Genomic DNA, 20,757 nt, shown 5'->3' on the forward strand with positions numbered 1-20,757 from the left:
ATTCTTGTCTTAGTTGCATAGTAACAATCTTTAGACCAACTACTGTCTTTTTTCTCTGTGAAATATAATAATATTTATTTTACAAAATACTAATGGTATCAGCATGACTCATTTCAGTACTTTGGCATTCTTCATTGGGGGTACTGAGGCTATTATATGTCTGTACATCAAATATAATACTACTATATATTAAATAGCTTTTAAGAGTCATGAAAACAAAATATAGTATTTAAGTCATAACTTACACAGAACATTGCCTACAGTAACTACTCATTTTCTTATATTTTTACTTAATTTTTATCATATCAATATCTATAAGTCAATAAACCTTACATGGCATAAGCTAAAACAATGAGTGGAATTATTGAAATAAATTTTAGCCTTAAATATATGATATAATTTTATGCACTTCAGTATATAAATTTGGGAGGGGGTGAGTTAATAATTTGTAATGGATTATCTTAAACAAAATAAGCATATATGGTGGTACAATAAAATGTTATTTTCCTTTTCAACTGTTCACAGATTTTTCTGATATTGTTACAGTATTTCTAAAATTTAAGTGGTAACTGAAAGGGAAACTATTTTCTAATGTTAAGCAGAAAGTATCAATCTATTTAAATGTCCTTTAGGTTTGGGCAGAAATATGTTCTTTTCATTATGACAACAGAGTAATACATTCATAATTGTCTTATCCAATAATGTTTCTTTTGGATGTCCTTTAGTCGCATTCAGTAACTCACTGAAAAGTCTTTGTGTTAAGAATTTCAATGTTCAATATATTCTTTCTATTTTTTCTTGCCTAAAAGACTGGAGCAAATATTTATTGAAGATTTGAATATTTCACATTTGGTGTTGTCTTTGGTTTACTGAACTCATATCTGACTTTTTAAATGTTAGTATTTAACTTGGTGACACACTTATAAGGTCCAAAGTTTCTAACATTTTTATGAAAACAAATATGGTATTTAAAACTACTTATTGTATTCCAAACTTCATTATGACTATGTTTTAAAAATATAAGTTGGTCCTTTTTATTTTATTTCTTACATAAAACAGATTTCATCATGATATTTTCATACATCTATATAATGTGTTTGAATCATTTTAACCCTCCATAACTCTCTGATCCCCTTCCAGGTAACCTTGTACTGTCATATTTTCAAGTTTTAAAACTCTGTGATCCTGACCAAGGCTCACTGCCATGTTATTGTATGTGAATCAAAAGGAGAAAAAAAGAAAAAAACAAACACTGAAACAAAATGCAATATGAAACATAGATAAATAAAAGCATCTGAAGAGAAATACAAAAGTCTTGCTGCCTTTCTCGAAAAATCTCTGGGCATGGTAACAATTTTGGAGTCTCTTCTACTGTTACTGAGTTCCTCATGACGCTGAACATCCAGGAACCCAAGCCTATTTGTTATTCAATAACACAAAATACATTAAAAAACTCAAAATTGGTATGCACCTGGTGGCCACTGTGCTGGACAGTAGTGTTAATTTAGAAAATTCATTTGAGATAAGTAATACAGAGTCTTAATATATTGTTTATAGCAAAGAATCTTCCTCCATGGATAAAAACATTCAAAACTAAGAAAGAATGAATTTCCCTTTCTTATGTATTTCAAAAAATAATCTAAGTTAGGTCAAAAGCAAATTACTGTGTTTTAGTCTGATTATAAATTGATAACAATCTAAGTCTATTTAGTGCTGTTTTTTTCCAATTTCATTCCATTACTGTAGAAAACTTTATTTTCAACTACAAAGATGGCAAAGATACCTGCAATTAATTTTAAATATGATGAACTTCAGAATATTTTGAATACTATGGACCATAAATGGAATTTAACATTGACATATAGAGGGACACTACACAGCATTTGTAGTGAGCCTTAGTTTACTGAGTAGAGAAAGACCATGTTTTATAAGATTTAAACACACATTTATGTACAATATACATTGTTAATATGTACTAATTTAGAAATTTTTGCTGACACAAATACTAGTAATGAGAATAGTTGGTGATGTTTGACAAACAGATTGGTTGTAATTTGATAAGCTTTCATTCAAATAAGCAACTATTGAATTATCTTTTATGAAAACAATTAGTAAACAGGGTATTTGACCACCAAAAACTTAGATATTAGTAGTAGTGGTGGTAGTAGTAGTAGTAGTATTTAAATAACTCATTATTTAGCCAAGTTTTTAGTACAGGTATAAAAGTTTTCCTGCTTTCTGAAGGGTCTAAGTTCCTTAGGAGACCAGGACATGTGTATCAATGCTAGGCCAAGCTATAAAGCAATACAAGCTAGTTCACAAATTATTGCTACTAGTTATTTCTATAAAATTTTACTTGTTCAATCATTATAAGATGGTATTTAGAAATGTTTATATTCCATGACACTATTTAACAGCAATAGTAAAAATGCAGAGTGATTGCAGTGACATAGAATGGCTCACATAAAAGTTAAAACAGGAGCATATTAAGTTTTTATTGGTTTGTTATAACACACTTGAAATATAATAAAATACCTCTCATGAGTTTTCTTTTTACTATAATATACTAAAGTACAGAATTTCTAAAAATGTAAACAGTCTGATTACAAAGCTGAAATGTTATATGACCATCTTCATCAAAGAATTTCGCCTACACTGTCCAGTTTATAAGATACATCTGAAAATCTCTTTTCCTTTCACTTGAAGTCTGCCTCACCCTCATGGTAGCAAAAGACAAATTTTGTTTTATTGGTATCAAAGAGCTAAAATTTTAGCATAGAATTGTTATTCAGTTATGGATAATACTATTATTAAATTTTATCATCTGGGCACTCAGCATACCCCAAGCATTCTTGTAAAAATCTAGTTTTCCTTTTTCCAAAAGCAACATAAAATTTACATTGTAAATACAATACAGAACAAACATAAAATGTATTTGATTAGACTTCTATTTTGAACTTCTATTTGAACTTCTATTTTGATTATAAGCAACCATCAATATTCCTGTGGTATTTGTTAAAATGCAAAAAAAGATTTTTGAAAGGCATTTTTGTAATTTTATCACTTATTACCTGTTTGATATCTTAAAATTCTGTTTAATGATATTTATAATTTTTGACTCTACTGTTCATTCTGAGTCATGAAAGATAAGCTAAATGACATGTTACTTATAAAGTGGAAATAAATTTAAATGTGATTTTTTCGATGGTCTTCATAATTGAAGTAAATTGCTTTTTGTGAATATCTGATGTCCTCAAATATTAAGTCAACTTCATTAAAAATGCAAGACATTTGAACAGAGCTGAATTGTTTAACCATTGGACATAACCTTTAGTATCATACTTAATGCTAGTAAATGTTTGTGAACTATCCTTCAGAGGATGAACTGATCTATATCAAAACTGTTTAAATCAAATAAAAGCATTAACTGTAGAAATCCATGCATTAAAACATATGGGCACATTCCTTTCTGTATAACTAGCTACACAATGTAGAGCTCCAAAAAGAATTAATATTGAAATAATCCATATTTTTGTGCTTGGCGATATTAACCTATTCAAAAGTAGAATTCAGCTCCCATGACTCTTGTGCATTCTTAGTACTTGACATACACGTAGGTGAAACTCATTCTTGTAATAGATTGCAGAAATTAGAAATTAAAAGTAGAGAATTTGTAGTATTGTATTTGCATTGGATTACAGGTGAGCACATGTATTATACACACATGGTGTGTGTATCTTTTTTCTCTCTCCATCATAAAATTTAAAAAGCAGAATGCAGTTACCACAGTGGAATCAACCACAGTAATGTCTATGGAACTTCAAGTTGCATTTTCTCTGAACATTTTATAAATTTGATGGGTCAACAAATTAAATTTTGGAGGTTTTTTTCAAAAAAAAATTTTAACTTCTTCCTAATATCTGAATACATGTACATTCCATTCATTATACATTTTCTGAAAGGCACAACCTTTTTTTAAGTTTAGCAGATTCATTTTATTTAAATTGTTTGCATGATAATAAAACATGTACAAGTTAATTATTAACTTATTTGTAAAGTCAATGTGATGAAAACAATGCTATTTTACACAGCATGCCTATAAGTTTTATATTAAGAATAAGGACTTATTCAATTATGTTTGGTGTACAAACATAATCTTTTAAGTTCTGATAGCTTGACATCTTCCAAGATCAACAATCATTTTATTTATGTTTCTTCTCTCTTGACCTTAGAGAATGCAAATTACTTTTGTAAATGGATTAATTTATTTTTCTAGCCCAATAATATGCTTGAGATTTTCTGAAGCCTTCAAACATGCTGGGTATTAAGCATAATAATCCTTCTTGTTTTTTCCACAAAGGAATTAATTGCTGGTTAAGTCTCTTTCCTTTTCATCATTTTACAAAACAAACAGCATTGTGAATGCTATTATTTCTACTGAGTGAAAACTTCGACTACATTTTATTGATTTATTGATATACATGTATAATTTTTAACAAATCACATCTTACCTGCATCCAGATCACACATATGTCATGAAGACACTGGTTTAAGGAAAGACAAAAGAGGCTGAGTTACATAGCTCTGAAAAATGAGACCCGAAAGATTTTCTGAATATGGGTATCATTCAAACCGACAAGTGCAGATAAATCTACATAAATACTGTATGTGGTTCATTGAGTGGCTTATAATTTGAATCTGTCACATGCCTCCAAATATATCAAAACTGCTAGGAATTCAAAAGTAAGTACATTATTGTTAAGTGCAAGTGTTTCTAGTTAACATCAGGTAATTTTGACTAAGTTAAACAGTAGGTTTTTATACTAAATTATTTGTATTCAATTATTTTTATTACACTTGCACAAGATTGAGCACACTAAGTTCAACAAAATGTTATAAAATATATAATCATATTTTATATGTGCATCTACATAATATGTAACCAATATTAAATTGCTATACTAATAAATTTCATTAACATGTTATAAAATTCGTAGTCATGGAATCTTGCTATGGCCAAAGATTAAAATAATTATATTTTAATTAGTTTTTCAGATGGATTCTTACTTAAGGTGTTCTTATGTTCTAAACATGAAATAGAAAATATCTAAATATACTAATGCATATTTAAATGCTGAGAAAAAGGTACAATTATTTTTTCTCTTAGAAAGAGCATTAGATAAGACTAACAGTCTTCTGACCAGGTAATGCATACAAGCTTAACTGTGGCTTAAACAAATTGTGACTACTAGCTAAATTTTAGGTACAGTAAGGGAAGGAGAAAAATTTGTTTTAATCAGATGTTATTGTTACTTTGAAGAGACAATCAAATTTTCAGACACTGTACTTTGATTTTTAACTAAGCAAAATTCCAGAAATGTCCCCTAAATTTCCTTTTTCTCTTTCTCTTATTTTCTTCCTTCTATCCTCCTTTCCTTCTTCCTCCCCTTCTTCCTTATTTTCTTCCTATTTCCTTCCATCCTTCCTTCCTTCCTTCCATCCTTCCTTGAGAACCACTTTCTTGTGGTGTGGTTTCAAGTTTCTTGGTTGTATTACATGTGCGGTAAGTTCTTTTAAAAGTAATACTCAAAGAAAATGCCAAAATGAGGGAAGTTTCTCGTAAAATACTTTATGCTAAGGTCACTTTTCATTTATAATCATCCCACAAGTAAAGTTAATTCACAAATTTAACATTGTTTATATTCTAACATAACAGTATTATTCATTCCTTCAGTTTATCGGCATATATGTATATACTGTATATGTGTAAGATTTACAGAAATGTAAATATGATTTTTAGTGACCTTTAATGAATCCTATACAAATGATTCACCATGTCATCATTTTAAAAAAGAAAAATTTAACGGTCATGTAAATATATTATTTTACAATATACAAAACAGCTGACTTTGACTCACGTCATTGATATAATGACCCATTGTACATTAGTGAACACATTACTTAGCCATAAGTATGTATAGCAAAGTGGTCCTAAAGTAGATTTTTATTTTACGAGTGAGTTTGCAAACCAAACTGACTTTGCAAAAACTCCTGTGGTCAGTCAGTGACAAATAGCAGTGATCAAATGACTAGCGAAATCAGATTTTACCCTTTTAAGTACTAATGTGTGTAAACTCCACACGTGATTATCTTGTTAGAAGTGATTTCTTTACACTTAAATCGGCCTGGATACCTTGGAAGGGAAACTGTGTATGAATTCGTAACGAGCTTGAGAGTACAGTCACCAATCAGGACAGCTGCTAATCGTGAAATCGCTTGCTTATCACGTTTCTTTCCATGGGAGCAGAGATTTAGACGTTGCCCTCTTTTTTCCATTGGATTGACTGCAAGGCTGTCGGGGAAACACAAACATCTAAGCACTGGAACTATTAAATAAGAAAGTGATTTGTTTCCAGAATTCTTCTCAAATGTTGGCCCTTTGTTCAATCTATCGCGTCCACGACTCCTGCTACTCTGCGATTCTTGTACTGTACAGTGACACTTGGAAAATATCGCCTACCCTTCCTAATACAGCTGCCCCCCCTTCACTTCCCCCACCCCCAGTTTATGGATTCACTATTCTCCCCATTCTTCAAAACATTCTGTGGAGGTCTGAGATGAGCTTTCCTACTGCACTCGACTGGGAACAGCCTAGGTCCCATCCAGAAAGAGAACGCACACATGACAACACGAATACATGACAAAAGTCCCCGCACTGATAATAGGGGTGCCACCGCGTGCCCTTATTAAGCACATTGAGCCTGAAAGCTTCCTAGCAGTTCTCCTTTAGCTGCTCGCACCTGTGAGCCAAGGAGGAATTTCTGTTGTCCACGATCCCCCTCTAGCGCCGACAGAGAGCATCGGAGCCGCCGCCGCAGCCAGGCCGGATAGTCAGCCAGGCTCCGCCAAGCTCCTAGCCAAGCTCCTGCTGTAATCTAGCCCTTGGCCTAGGTGCCCACCCTGGGAGCCAGGAGAGAAAGTCCGGAGTAGGGGATGGGGATTGCAGACGCCTTGCAGACTTCCTCCCCAACGTCAAGTCTGGTGGCCCAGGCGCAGGGGCGGGGTCCCCTCCAGTAGCCAGCCCCGCTGCTGGGAGCACGGGGTGGGGAGTGGGCGCCTTGCCTGCGAGTGCGGACCGTCCGCCCGCCGCGCCTAGGGCGCAGCGGTGGTGGACTTGGCCACGCGCGGCGCGTGTCTTTCTTCTCTGGAGCTGCTTGGAGCGCACAGTCCGATGCCGCCGCTCCGCAGGGGTGTTGGAGACTTCGAGACCATCCCCGCCCCCCTCCCCCGCCGGGAATCCCAAGACGCTAGTGACCTCCAAGGCGAAGGCACACAGCCGCGAGGCGAGGTGAAGACCTGGGCGAGCCTGAGAGCCAGGCACCCGCCGCTTCTCAGTCTGCGTGACTCCCCCCTGGCCGTTTCCTCCCTCCTTCTGGCTTTCCTCGGATTCGAAGCCGCCGGGGCGCCCCTTCCTCCCCGCCCCCAGGAAAACGGAATCGCACTCCCTTAGCGGGCAAGTTGGGGTGACCGTGGCACTCCAGAGCGCCTGGGCGCCTGGGCGGCCCTAAGCCTCTGCCACCGAGCCGTGTCGGGACCTGGAGCGCTGGCCCACCGCACCAGCAACCCCCCCCCTCAGGCCCCCAGCGGCGGCGGCGGCGGCGGCGGCGGCGGCGGCAGCGTCCGCAGAAAACTGGGCTTCATCAGGTCAGCGCTGAGGATTGCAACCCGGAGCTCAGTGCTCGGAGGAGACTTCAGCCTCCCAGATGCCGAAGTGGATCCCATGGCCCCCACGAGGCACAGACGCGGCCCTATCCGTAATGCCAGCTCCCGCGATTGCCACCCAGGCGAGGGGCTGAGGGTGCAGCCCGCCGATCGCCCCGGCCACTCGTGATCTGGCCGAGCCACCCCATCTGCCCAACTGTGCCCGCACCAGCGGCCAGAGGAAAGTTCTCGCGTCCCAGGCGCCTCTGCACCTCAGCTGTGCCTCCTCTCCTTTGGGCTTTCCAAGTGCCCACTTGTGTCCAGGGAGGCGCTCGGACCGCCCCGAGTGCCCGTGGCACCTGCTGGTCCCTCCCTCTCCCTCCCCCCACCACGTCCCCTGCGCCCCTCCCCCAAACCACAGCCCCAGCTCCTCTTGCTTGCTCGCTCGCTCGCTCCTGCGCGCGCGCTCTCCCGGGCCCAAGTGAATAGTCCTCGCGCGAGCGGGACACGGCGGTGGATGCAATTCCCTTCGCCTCCAGCCGCCAGGAGCTCCCTGGCGCCGCAGGCACCGACCTCTTCCCCAGCAGCTGAGCAGGCACCTGGGCAGCCTGGACCCTTGTGCCCTGCTCCCGGGGCCTCGCGCGGGGGGCGCCCCGGGACACCCCCTGCGGGCCGGGTGGAGGAAGAAGAGGAAGAAGAAGAGGAGGAGGAGGAGGAAGACGGGGAGCAGGACCTCCACTGCCCGCGGAACACTTGGCTCCGTCGCTGCCACTTCTTTTTAAAGGGGAGAAGAGAGCCTGGGAGAGCCATGGGGGGCTGCGAAGTCCTAGAATTTCTTTTGCAATTTGGATTCTTTCTGCCGCTGCTGACAGCTTGGCCGGGCGACTGCAGTCACGTCTCCACCAACCAAGGTAAGGAAGGGGCAGGGTGGGGTAAGGGTCGAGGGGCAGGAGGGTGTTTAGAAGATTCCAGGCTGCTAACTTCGCCCTGACTCAGTTTCTCTGGGCTCGCCACCTGAGGGGATCGAGGATATTCCCTGAAACCAGCGCGCTCTGCTCCATCCAGGACCCCAGGGCTCCAGGGCCCCACACATCAGCTTCCAGATTTCTTTTCAAAGGGCATCAGCAGCACGTGGGTCAGTCTTCGGTGGCTGCAGGATTGCCATCGTCCCCCACCCCCCTTGCCCCAGGTCAAGCTTCGTGGCACAGACCTAATGGAGAATTCTGGCTCTTGGTGGTCTCTCATAACAGGGTCACATGTGGATTCTCCCACAAGCCTACTTGAAAGGCAGATTATTGCTTCTGCTTCTACTCTGGGAGTACCAGCCTTCGGCCTCCAGTAACTCTAGGTCGCCCTGGCCCGGCCCTCCTTTCTTAACCCTGTCAGCCAGCCTATCCACACCATGAAGTACACACTTGAGCAAAATTATTCTGAGCTCACGTAGTCATAGATCTGTGATGAGCTTGCTAATTCTTGACAGTGGGGAGTAGATAAGCGTGATGTGTGGATTTTCTACTTGGGAATATCTTCTTCGTTAAGTCCTTGTCACGTTTCCTGGAGAAAATTGTATGTGGATAAAATGTCAAAGTGAAGGTCAATAGTTTGAGAAAAGTGATTTGAAGCTCTTAGAGCATTTGCTAATGTCCCTTCTAAATCTTTAGGCAACCTATCTCTTTGGATTTCTGTTGTACTTCTGTCAGACCACCACCTGCCTGTTCTGCATCTCCTTACACTAAGTATCAAGCAACTATGAAAGTTTTCTTTTCCATATCTTAATGGACTAGATGCCGTCACTGGCCGTGGGTGACACGGCCGTTACTTATTTTCTGATTATCTCCTACTACTTCCAATATAAAGCAGGTGTGACCATTTAACACGTGATCGTTTGGCATGTGTTTGGGGAGGGGGTTACATACTGTTTACAAATAATACAAACGGAAGCCATAGGAGGGGGTGTACTTTTTGCAGGAAGGGGAGGAGGCTAAGAGAGATGACAAGTCAAACGACGCAGCCTTACACTTGATTAGAAATATGCACGCCCGTTTTATTTAATTTAGACATGAATAGCCATTCAGAATCAATTTTCACTGAATTCTCAGCTATACAGTAGGCATGTTTGCTGTGCTTTCGTACCTGTGACCTTTTGCCTGGCAATAGGAAATCAGAAGTGCTTTGTGAATTTGGGAACGGTATATTGCTCTTGTGACTTTGAAGATATTTCACATAAGCGAGGGGAGTAGCACCATGGACTTCTGTGGCCATGTCTACAGTCTCACACATTCTCATTTGTTTGCAGAGACTATTGGTATTAAGCACCAAGGGATAGTTTACTTCAGAGAAAATAGAGTGTGAAGGTGGTGACTTAGTTCGTTGGCATTTTTTATCATAAGTCTAGGAAACAACCTTTGATTATGGAAAAATCAACACCTGTGTTTTATACTTACCTACGAATGCTAAACAGATGATTTGTTTACTCAAAATTTTGAACTATTATATGTAATAAGATAATTTTCCTAAATAGTGTTTTATTTAATGACTAGGTAATTTTTTAGCAACCACTGTAAATCTTGGGCTTTCTAACTAATTTGAATAAATCATATATGTATATACCCACATGACTAAAATGCAGTCCTATTAAAATGTATCATTTGAAAGTAGGACCTTGAAGATGTTGATATTAAATTCAGGAATAACCTCTTGTTACACTTGTAGTATATTTTCTTTGCTTATCTACTTCAATAACTTTTGCTACTATTTAGTGATGCTTTATCCAGAATACCAAATATATATATATATATATATATATATATATATAATCTGTTTGTTTATATCAATTGGCTTAAATTTATATTCATAAATGTTTCCTGCCTAATTTTCCCATCAGTTAAATAGGATCACTAAAATATTGCTACTGGAACTCTTATAAGAATATGCTTAGGTAAACTACTAAAAGGTTAAGTAAGGTAAAATTTAACTGAATTCTTCAACCCAAACAGACAAAGTGTCATCAAATATTTTTGCTAATCCCAAGTGATTATACAATTCCTTTTATAGATTAAACTGGCAGATTCGAAATTTTGCCTGATAGTATTTTTAGATTACTTTGAAATACTAAAATCACAACAAAAAGTTAACATCAACTTTCTAAATATTATTCTTGTAAATGTTTTAGAGATATTTCTTAAGTTTGGTTCATAGATAACTAGTCAAAATATTGTCTTATACATCACTCATGTAGAATATTACATATTATATGTATACAACATGGAAAGGTTAAAGTAAAATACAAATTTAGTGTCTTACACTGTAAAATAAATGTTGGATGTATGAGTAACATTTTTTTGGGGAAGACATTTTTCATTTTCTAGAAATTAGTATTAAAAATTTTAAAAGTTGTTATTTTGTAGAGGTCAAATTTCATTTCTATTTAAATTTTCTTCTTAACAATATTCCCAAAGTAAAAGTTTGTTACTCTACTTTATCTGTACAAAATTGTATGAAATCCTTCATGGTCAAAAAGAATAGCCCACATGTACCCTCATCCTTTCATCCCAGCCCTTCCTTCTGAGCCTGGATCAAATAATGACAATAGAAAACAGTGAACAAAGTCATCCTTCTGACGTGATACTGAGGGTAATTTCACTAGAGGATGGATCTCTCTTGTTGTCTTGAGTAACTGTAAAGTTGTGCATTGAGCAAAGTTAACCAATTTCACTTTTTCTTTCAATAACCAAAAATCAATCTATAATAAGTCATGCTTTTTGTATCATTTTTACCTGATTAAGTGAAAGCACAAATTGTAATCATATCTCTTTCATTCTAATTTAACCTCCATTTCAAGTCATAATATTAATGAGATACTTGCAATTTTTATTTAAACATCAGTTTTAATCTTCTGAGTATATACAACCTATCATTTATATACTGGTCTTGCTTCACGTGTAAATTAAACATGTTTTCTGATACAGTGATTAGTAGCCATTAGGCATCTATTTTATGTAAAAATTACTATTTTATTAAAGAGCACTTTATAACCTATGTGAGTTGATGCATCTTTCAGAAGTACCTCCTGTTTATAGAAATAGTCAATTGCATAAACAAATACTTCATAAAGTCAAGTTATAATTTCAGTACATGGATCCAGTGACCTAATTTTATTGACATACTTGTGAGAATTGATTTTTTCATAAAATGTAATGACAAGTAAAATATTAGCGTGGCCAGTTGCTTTCTATGAATTGATTTTAATAAACTGACTAAAACATCAACCAAGGTGACACATATAAAGTGCTAGGCAGAAAAATATCTGCCCAGCTAAACTCATGCCCTAAAATTAGTTGAAGTTCAGTACATATTTTTCACAAACTGTCATATTAAATATTGTTATATTTTAATGTAGAAATTAAGAAAAATATGAAACTGCTTCAGTGAAATTTAAATAAGGAAAATATTTAAAATGATGCTAAATTAGGATAAAAAGATGATTTACAGAGAATATTTATGGAAGATACTTCATAATAGATGAAATTGATTTTCAGGTTAGGGATAAACTGATTATTGTAAAGATGTAAGGGACAGTTATCAAATGCCTCTGGTTAAACATAAGTACATGCTGAATGTCATTTTTATTTTAGAATAAATAATTTTATCATTATTGTGATTAACATCCAAAGTAGAAAGATATGTTTTTATATAGATTAGTCAAATACCATCTAAGTATGGTTTGTTCTAGGTTTGAAATGAAAGTAACATAAAAAGCGCTTTGGGTACATAAATAATATTTATTAAGGACCACTCCTTTAAACATCTTTCAAAAAATATCATAACCAATGACCAACATAACCAACATAAGCACATATGTTCAAATCATTTAAAAATATCTAAGAGAGAAAAAGGCTTATTTAAAAAAATAAGGAAGAAAGGCATATTATTAATGATATAAGAGAAATTAATAGTTAAGTTATAGCTTTCTATTTTTACTGTGTTAAACAAAATAATTATAAAACATTAGAGTAAAGAACTTTAGATTCTTCTTCAATCCTTGTTAATATAAACTCTTGAAGTATGGAAGACACCACCTTTTTTAGTTCTGCAAACTAATCCTTTCTCTACCATGCAATCTTAGTATTCACCCTCCTTTTCTATCTTCCTTTCCTCCTTCTAACTGCAGGTTTTGAGTATGTCAAGCCAAGCCCAACACTCATATATTTCTCTTCATTATATTGTTGGTTCAACACTTCTTAGGATTATAAACAGGGTAGTGATCAGTAGGTGTATGTTACATAACCCAAATAGGTTGAATTTACCCAAATAGATGTTATCAAACATGTAATCAAATAAACTCATATTTATGCACACATAATATTTTGTTCATTATATTATTTTGGTCCCTGTAGACTTCATTTCTTTAAAAAATGAAATATAAGTTGGGTATCAGTGGCTCATGCCTGTAGTCATAGCTATTCAGGAGGATGAGGTCTGAAGAATTAACTAACCCAAACAGAAAAGTCCTTGAAACTTTTGTCTCCAATTAACCACCCAAAAGTGGAACTGTGGATCCAGTGTGCTAGCCTTGAGTAAAAGAGCTCTAAGAGAGCAACCAGGCCCTGAGTTAAGATGGTTCCAGGACACACATGTGTGTACGTGTGTGTGCATGTGCACACACACAAATAAAAATAAAAATATATCATTTTTATTCTTATCTCATTTCGAGTATTTTCTAGATTATACAATGTAGATGATGAAGAGAAAAGATAATTCATATAGGTATGTTCTGTGTCCAGGAAGTTGGATAAGTGAATAAAACAGTAAAGCCTAGAAATTCCAGACAATAAAAGCCAGAAGACAGAGAACAAGAGGAGAGTCTTGCTATGGGAAATGGGAGTGTAGAAAAGGCCTTTATGGGGTTGGGGATGACATTCAAGACTAGTTCTCAAGGAAGAAAAAGAGCTAATTGGGCATAGAAAGAAGAGTGCATTAAAGGTAGAGGAAACTGCCTGGAAGTGAATGAGCCTGACATATTTGAAGTATTGAGTCCAGTGTGATTAGAATTTACTAAGCAAGGAAAAGAGCTGCAAAAACTGAAGTTTGAATGATAGTACCAGGATTCAATGGAGTAGAAAAACAGCCAAGGTAAGCAGTTGAGTTTTCACATTATCGTAGGTAAGATATAAAGCAAATGAATAAAGCAGGCTATTTTACATTTTAATAGGACTGTGGCTAGTGAGCAGAGATGCCTGGAAGATGCCAAGGGAAGATTTAGGCATCCTGCAAATTCAAAAAAAGGTTTTGTGGTGGCCAGACCTAAAACAGGAGCAATGAGAAGGGAAAGCTTATGGACCTGAGTCAGGTTTTGGAAGCAGAATTTATGGGCCTCTATTGTTCCTGCAGGAAAAAAAATTGTATGAATTCAACATTCTCTTAAGTTTCTTCTCAAGGAACTCAGATATTCCTTACTCCTTATTAAAATGACCTTCAAGACAAATGGAGTAGAACAAAAATATACAGCCCATTTCCCATTTAGTCAGGTGGAACGGACTGTGATTTAAAACATAATCCTAATTGTTCAGCTTTTCTATTTCATGACACTGTATGCAATGACTTTCCTATCAGATCAGAAAATGTAGTTTTCTGATGCTTGTCTGAAGTCATAACTTGCCATAGACATTCTTTTTCTGTGCACAAGGACACAACTAAGTAGGTATGTATTTTCATAAGGCAACATGACATCTGATACAGTCTTATTTTAACTAACAAAGAAAAATATTTGAGGATTTCTAAATGTATCACTTTTATTCATGTTTTGATCAAATGGCTTTAATTGTAAGTAAAAACTGTCAGTTGCATGGATATTAAATAGATATCCTCAGATACTTTGTCCAAGCCTTCTGCTTGGATTCTGTTTAAATGAAAAAAAAACAAATGTTTGTCTACAAAACTTATGAGACCTAGAAAGTAAAATTTAAGAATATAGGGTACTCTTGGGGGCAGGGACAAGTGAAAAACATGTTTCTTGGTTTTGGGTTTTTTTTAAACTATAATAGTAAATTTCAATTGGTTTAAACCCTTCCTGACCACTAGTTAACACACTGTACATTGATTTGCTTTTTGATAATATTAGAAGAAAATTATTTTAAAACTATATAAAAGCATAAAATTTCTAATTTGATCTTAGTTTGTATTTTGAAAAGTCTACTTGGAAGAAACTACACCCAAACATTTCTAAATATTTTCAAATATATTCAAAGAGCTACACTTACCAAGGGAGTTTGAGCTCCCTTTTACAACTGCCGATTAGAAAAAATTATGTAAATAAGAAAGTAATTCATCTTACAAGATGGTCCAGAAAAAAATTAATTATTCCTTTACAGGAAACAATATTACTTATTATAAGATTCAGGCCTGAATTACAAATATTTTTAACTAAAATGAAACATTGACTTTTTAACTATATGAAAAGTTTCAAGAGTAACTTTCTTTCCCAAAATATATAATCAAATGTAGTTTCTGATCTTCATCACATTTAGTTTTAAATTTGTCAGGAAAAACTCCATAATGTCATAGGAAAATAAAGTTCTATAAAATGTATGTATCTTTAATTTTGTATTTATATATAAATACATAATTTCAAACATATATATGTGTACATCAATGCTATATGATGTTCAAAATTTATAATTAAGCATTTTGTATAGCATTTATTTGAAAGGACTATATTTTATCACATTTTTTTCTAGGTTGCAAAACAAGTCATTCACCAACCACATATGAACTATCAGACATCATGCTTGTTACTGATGCTTTGATGATTATCCACAATCTGTTCTCTGGAATTTCAGTAAACTCTGTTTTTGTTATCCATATTTAACTATTTGTTATTTACTTTTCATTCACATGATGATATTTATAAGATGAAGGACTTCACTATAAATAATATCCTTAACAGAAAAAAATGTTAAATGTTCTCTATGTCTTTATGTGCGTTTTATTTAAATAGTGACACTTATTTCCTCTACTCTTTTGAGGTAGGCAGATATATTGTATAATTATCTGAAAAGAAAATACACATTCAGCAAACATACAATTATTGAGTGTAATAAAATATTTCTCACTGTGACTTTCCATAGACTGATGAGAAGTGAACTCTAATTAAAACAGTTTGGAATTAACCTATTCTGGTATATTTATTTAAAGAGAGGCACATTTTACAACCATATTTCTTGTGGAACTTTCTAAGTTGCCAATCTCAAGCAGCAGTGAGCATATGTTTTAACTGCACTCTGAAGCAAGAATTGAGATGGGAATGTGTGCTTTCAACTTCTGTCTTAAAAATATATCCAGCTTCTCCAGGGTTATTGCAACTCGGAGGGTAAAATGCAAGGGGGATGCAAGCGTACTGTTTAGTGCCCCCGCTATTGATCTATTCGTAGACCTGTACCTAGTGGATATAACCGAAAATAATTCCTCTTCCTCCTATTTCATTTAAAAACTTCAGATGTCAAAGCCATTCATTTTTATCATAGGAGATATGAGATAATTGTGGCATTACAATGTTGGACAAGAAATATACACATTACTTTACTCATGTAACTATAACCCCTTTGTACATCACCCTTACAATAAAATGAAATAAAAATTTTAAAAAGAAAATTGATTTTAAGAGACAGAACTATCTCACCTATTATTTTGTGTTTGTAAGCTTAGTTAATTTTTGTGACTATGTGGATCTGATAAAAGAAGCATTACATATAAATATCTATTTGTCATTTATTTATTGTATTTATATGATTAGATAGAGTTTTTTCAGAAAGTAGTCTTTTCAAAAGTACAGTCTTTCAGCTGACTGTACTAAACTTGGACATTTGTAATATTGAGGTACAAGAGCAATGCAAATTGATACATATTGTATTCAGTACATAGTGTATAACATGTAGCTTATGGGAAGACACTTGCTTCAATTATTAAAAATAGCCATCATTTTCAAAATAATGGATGAAGTTTATCTTTCTATAGGAATTGTAGTTGTGTAGAAATTAGGAAATAAAATGGCAATGTGTTATTAAGAATTAGCTAAGCAAAACAAATCATTGTTTACAGATTGGAGTTGTAGAAACACTTTAATTTTAGAAACGGAACATGTTTTACTCTTTACTATGTTGATATGATACTTTAATATTGTAAAAGATAATTGAAACTAAGTGTATAATTAGAGAATTCAATTATAGAGAAACCAGTGTGTGCGTTATTCTAAGAATTAATATCTTACACAACTGAAATTGATTTTTTTAAGATAATGGAGTAGCTAAATCATGACAAACATACCAAAGATCAAAAGAAAACAGAGGCAGGAAAACTGATGATGGTACTTTGTAAAATGAGCCTGTAGTTTAAGGATTCTCTCTGGTGATATATATTGATAAAACACTCTGATCTGATTCCCTTTATCTCTGAGAATATAGACATGTTCTTTATTTTTTACAGTATTGAAACATCTTTTCAGGCTGTTTCTTTGAAGTTATAAAGAATTCTTAAAATAATATTTATCTTATGAATGCAAGTGAAAATAATTAGTAGTTGAAATTGTGCAATGGCATATAACTGAGCCAACTGCTAGATTCCATTGCACAAAATGCTGAAAGAATTACAATAATTTCTAAAACAAAATGAAGTCTTTATAGAAGTTCACTTGTTAACAGCACCATAATGCTTCCACAAACAACAAAAACGCTAATACCCATGAAATTTTTAAGAATCTCAGTATTCAATACGGGTAGCTCACTGTTACCTTGACCCTTTTACATATTATATATGATAAAAATATGTTTTAACATAAATTTTATTGTGAAGGGGTTACAACTATGTAAGTAAGTTTATGAGTATAATTCTTTTTAGACAATGTCACCCCTCCCTCAATTTCTCCACTCCTTCCACCCCTCTTCCTGCCTCCCAAGTTACAATCATTTCTGATGTAATGTCTATGGAGTATAACTGCTGAATTGGTTTACGCTTTGCCCCACCGTTTCTGTGATTCCCCTTCCCTTTACCAAATCAAATAAACTTATATATAAGACAAAGAGCACAGAAATAAAAATAAAATAGTGTCAAGAGGGAATAAACCACAGGAATAAGAAAGAAAGAAAAAAGGAAATAACTGCAAACAGTACACTAAAGTAAAAAAAAAACTTATTGGCTGGGAAGGGATGAGAAGGGTAAACAAAGGAGGAGGCTGCAATGCTTGGTAAGAAATGTACGCATTATCCTGCCCATGCAATTGTAACCCCTCTGTACAGTTTGTTCACAAATAAAATAAAATAAAATTAAAAAAAAACTTATTTTCATTTCTTGTAATTCCTCTTAATAAGTATCCTTTTATATGGTCATTTGAACATAGCTATTGAGCCATTGTGTCTTATAGAAAACACAAACATGTAATTATGGCTAGGCTTTTTGTTACTTTTTTCTCACTCTAAAAACCTTCATGATGAGATTATCTTTCATAATATAACACAAAATCTAAATATTCACAAGTTATGTATTACTCATATTTGTTACTCTAAGTGTTTGAAAACTTTGGGATTCCTGATACTGTTCATATTTGTCTTCAGAAATTAATTATATTATCGTTTGATAGATCTTGTATTTTGTATTTGGGAAATATATTTCTAGAGTTGCAACAAAGTGGAAATTGTTGCCAGACTTGATATTTTTAAACAGAAGAAAATCAATAGCAGATTACCCATGATTAGCTGTTGACATTTAGATTTGTACAATTAGAATGTCAAAAAGCACTGAAGACTATCAATCTATCTTCTAAAAAAGAATAATACAATTATTTTCAAATCCAATATTCTATGATCTTCCCTTTACTCCATAAAAATAGAACCAAGCTTTTCTGAACTAATTATTAAAATTATTATACATCCTTTGATAAACCTGCTACTGGTTTAAATAATTTAAAAAGTATAGACTGAACAATGCTAATAGATTACTAATCAATGTGAATAAATAGATAAAGTATTTCTTCTTTTTATGATACTGAATTTTGAATTCAGGGCCTCTTACATCTTGGGTAGATGTTCTACCACCAGAGCTGTGCACCTAAGTTAAGATTTGTTTGTTGAACCAGACTTGACTAAAATTGAAAGTATTTTGAATTTTGATAATTGAATTTTAAATATTTGTAATTTTAAATGCACCTCACTAAACATTCCAAAATCACTTTGATATACATCCCATTCTCCAGTCATAGTGTTTGCTTTATGAGAAATTCTACCAGAATTCAAGAGGCAATTTTGCATGCAACACTGACATTAAAACACCCATTTAATTTTCTTTCATATACTTGTCACAGGCTCATTTGTTGTCCAAATCCAGTATTTTTCTTTTCCATGTGGTTGATCTAAGCTTCAAATTTAAAATATGAAATCATTCTTGTTTAATGCAAAATAAGGGCATATTTCATAGGAATTGGCCATTTGTATTTATCTTGGCTATATAGTCAGACCAGAATGATTATGGTTTTAGCATTTATTATGCTAAGTTCTTTATATGTTAGCTCGATGTGATGGGTTAATTCCATATATTTTTTCTGGAGTCATCTTTTAAATTATTTTTATTGTTTGGATATCAAGATAGGCTTTAAACCACACATACTGATTTTTTAGGTAATAAGGAAATAAAATGCTCATTTACCAATCACTGTAAACATAGATTATGCACTACAGATAAACTTTCTATCAAGAGGTCAATTGTAGAATTCCAATTTAATTACAATTTAGTTATAATTTAAATACTATTTACCTTGTAGCTTAAATGTGAATTAACCCAAATTCACTTATCTCATTTCCACAAAAAAGGAACGTCTCATACCTACCTGAAAATTGGTAGATGAGAGAGATAATGATGGGCTATGAACTCTACCACTGAATTACTGCTCAGTCCAATTTTCTGAGATGTTAAATATGTATAGATCTTTACTCATTCTTTTAATTGTATTTTCTAGATATGTGATGGGTTCTGGTTAATGTTAATATATTATGCCTCAGAAAATATGCCAATGGCAGACATTTCTTTTGAAGATGTAAAGTATTCTATTAAGCAATTAAATAGAATAAAGGAAACTAAACATTCACTTTATGAATTTAAATTCAAGAAATGTCAAGCAAAAACCAGGATGAAATTTTTGCATAAGGGTTTTTTTACCTTGGTATTATTTATATGAAATAAATGTAATAAAAAATACCCCAAATAGAAAAGTCTCATTAGAGAGAAACATCCTCTATTTGCAAACAAAATTAGGAAGAGAGTATATACCTCAATAACAGGGACCAAATTCTTTTTGGTGAGACACCATGAAAGGTTACAGGAGAATGAAGACCAAAACTTATGAGAATAGTCTGTTGGAGATTCAATCTGATGTGTCTACTTTAAAGTGATGAAAGAGACAGACATGCTATGATGATAATGATGATGATGATGATGATGTCAACGACGACTACTACTCGATGGGAAGTTGATTTGAGGGCTCAAATACCAACTCCTGCCATAACCATCTTCCCACAGTAAACTTCCAGAATTGTTTACTCTGAAGAAATAACCGAAAATAGAAGTAAACATCACATAAGTCAAATCTTTTGTTCATAGTCCCACTCCTTCTCCAAATATGTTTCCAAAGATGGTAAGATCTTTAGTCAAGCGTAATTCTGCAGACTCTGTCCTGTCTTTGTAGGCCATCAAGCAGCAGATGGGCCAAGAATTCATTCCCATCTGGTACTGATTTCTTAATTTCTTTCAATGAAGGAACATCGATCTAAGTAATGTGACAGATTCACATACCAAATTTACAAAAGACAAAGAAACCAGGTCAGGAAATAGACCCCTATGTCATGTCCTAAGTAAACTCTATGCTGAGATTGTATTTTCTATCTGTGTTTCAGAGGGAGAGTCTATGGTGACAGTATAGAGGGTACACTGGCATGCTGATCAAGTGACTCATACTTTGTCCTGGGCCAATGATGTGGTTTCTCAAGAATATTTAACACTCCTGCTTAAAAGTAC

General features: G+C 34.9%; 1 protein-coding gene across 1 annotated transcript in view; it reads left to right on the plus strand.

Moving 5' to 3' along the window:
* The first annotated feature begins 8,181 nt into the window (after positions 1–8,181).
* The window catches only part of Epha6 (EPH receptor A6), a 737,672-nt gene continuing 725,096 nt past the window's right edge, over positions 8,182–20,757 (plus strand). The window contains exon 1 of the mRNA XM_013024079.1: positions 8,182–8,612. Within this exon, the coding sequence (XP_012879533.1) occupies positions 8,219–8,612 (394 nt within the window). The 5' untranslated portion in view covers positions 8,182–8,218. The remainder of the gene's footprint in view (positions 8,613–20,757) is intronic.

Source organism: Dipodomys ordii, unplaced genomic scaffold (assembly GCF_000151885.1).
Source record: "Dipodomys ordii isolate 6190 unplaced genomic scaffold, Dord_2.0 Scaffold73, whole genome shotgun sequence".
NCBI classification, from domain to species: domain Eukaryota; kingdom Metazoa; phylum Chordata; class Mammalia; order Rodentia; family Heteromyidae; genus Dipodomys; species Dipodomys ordii.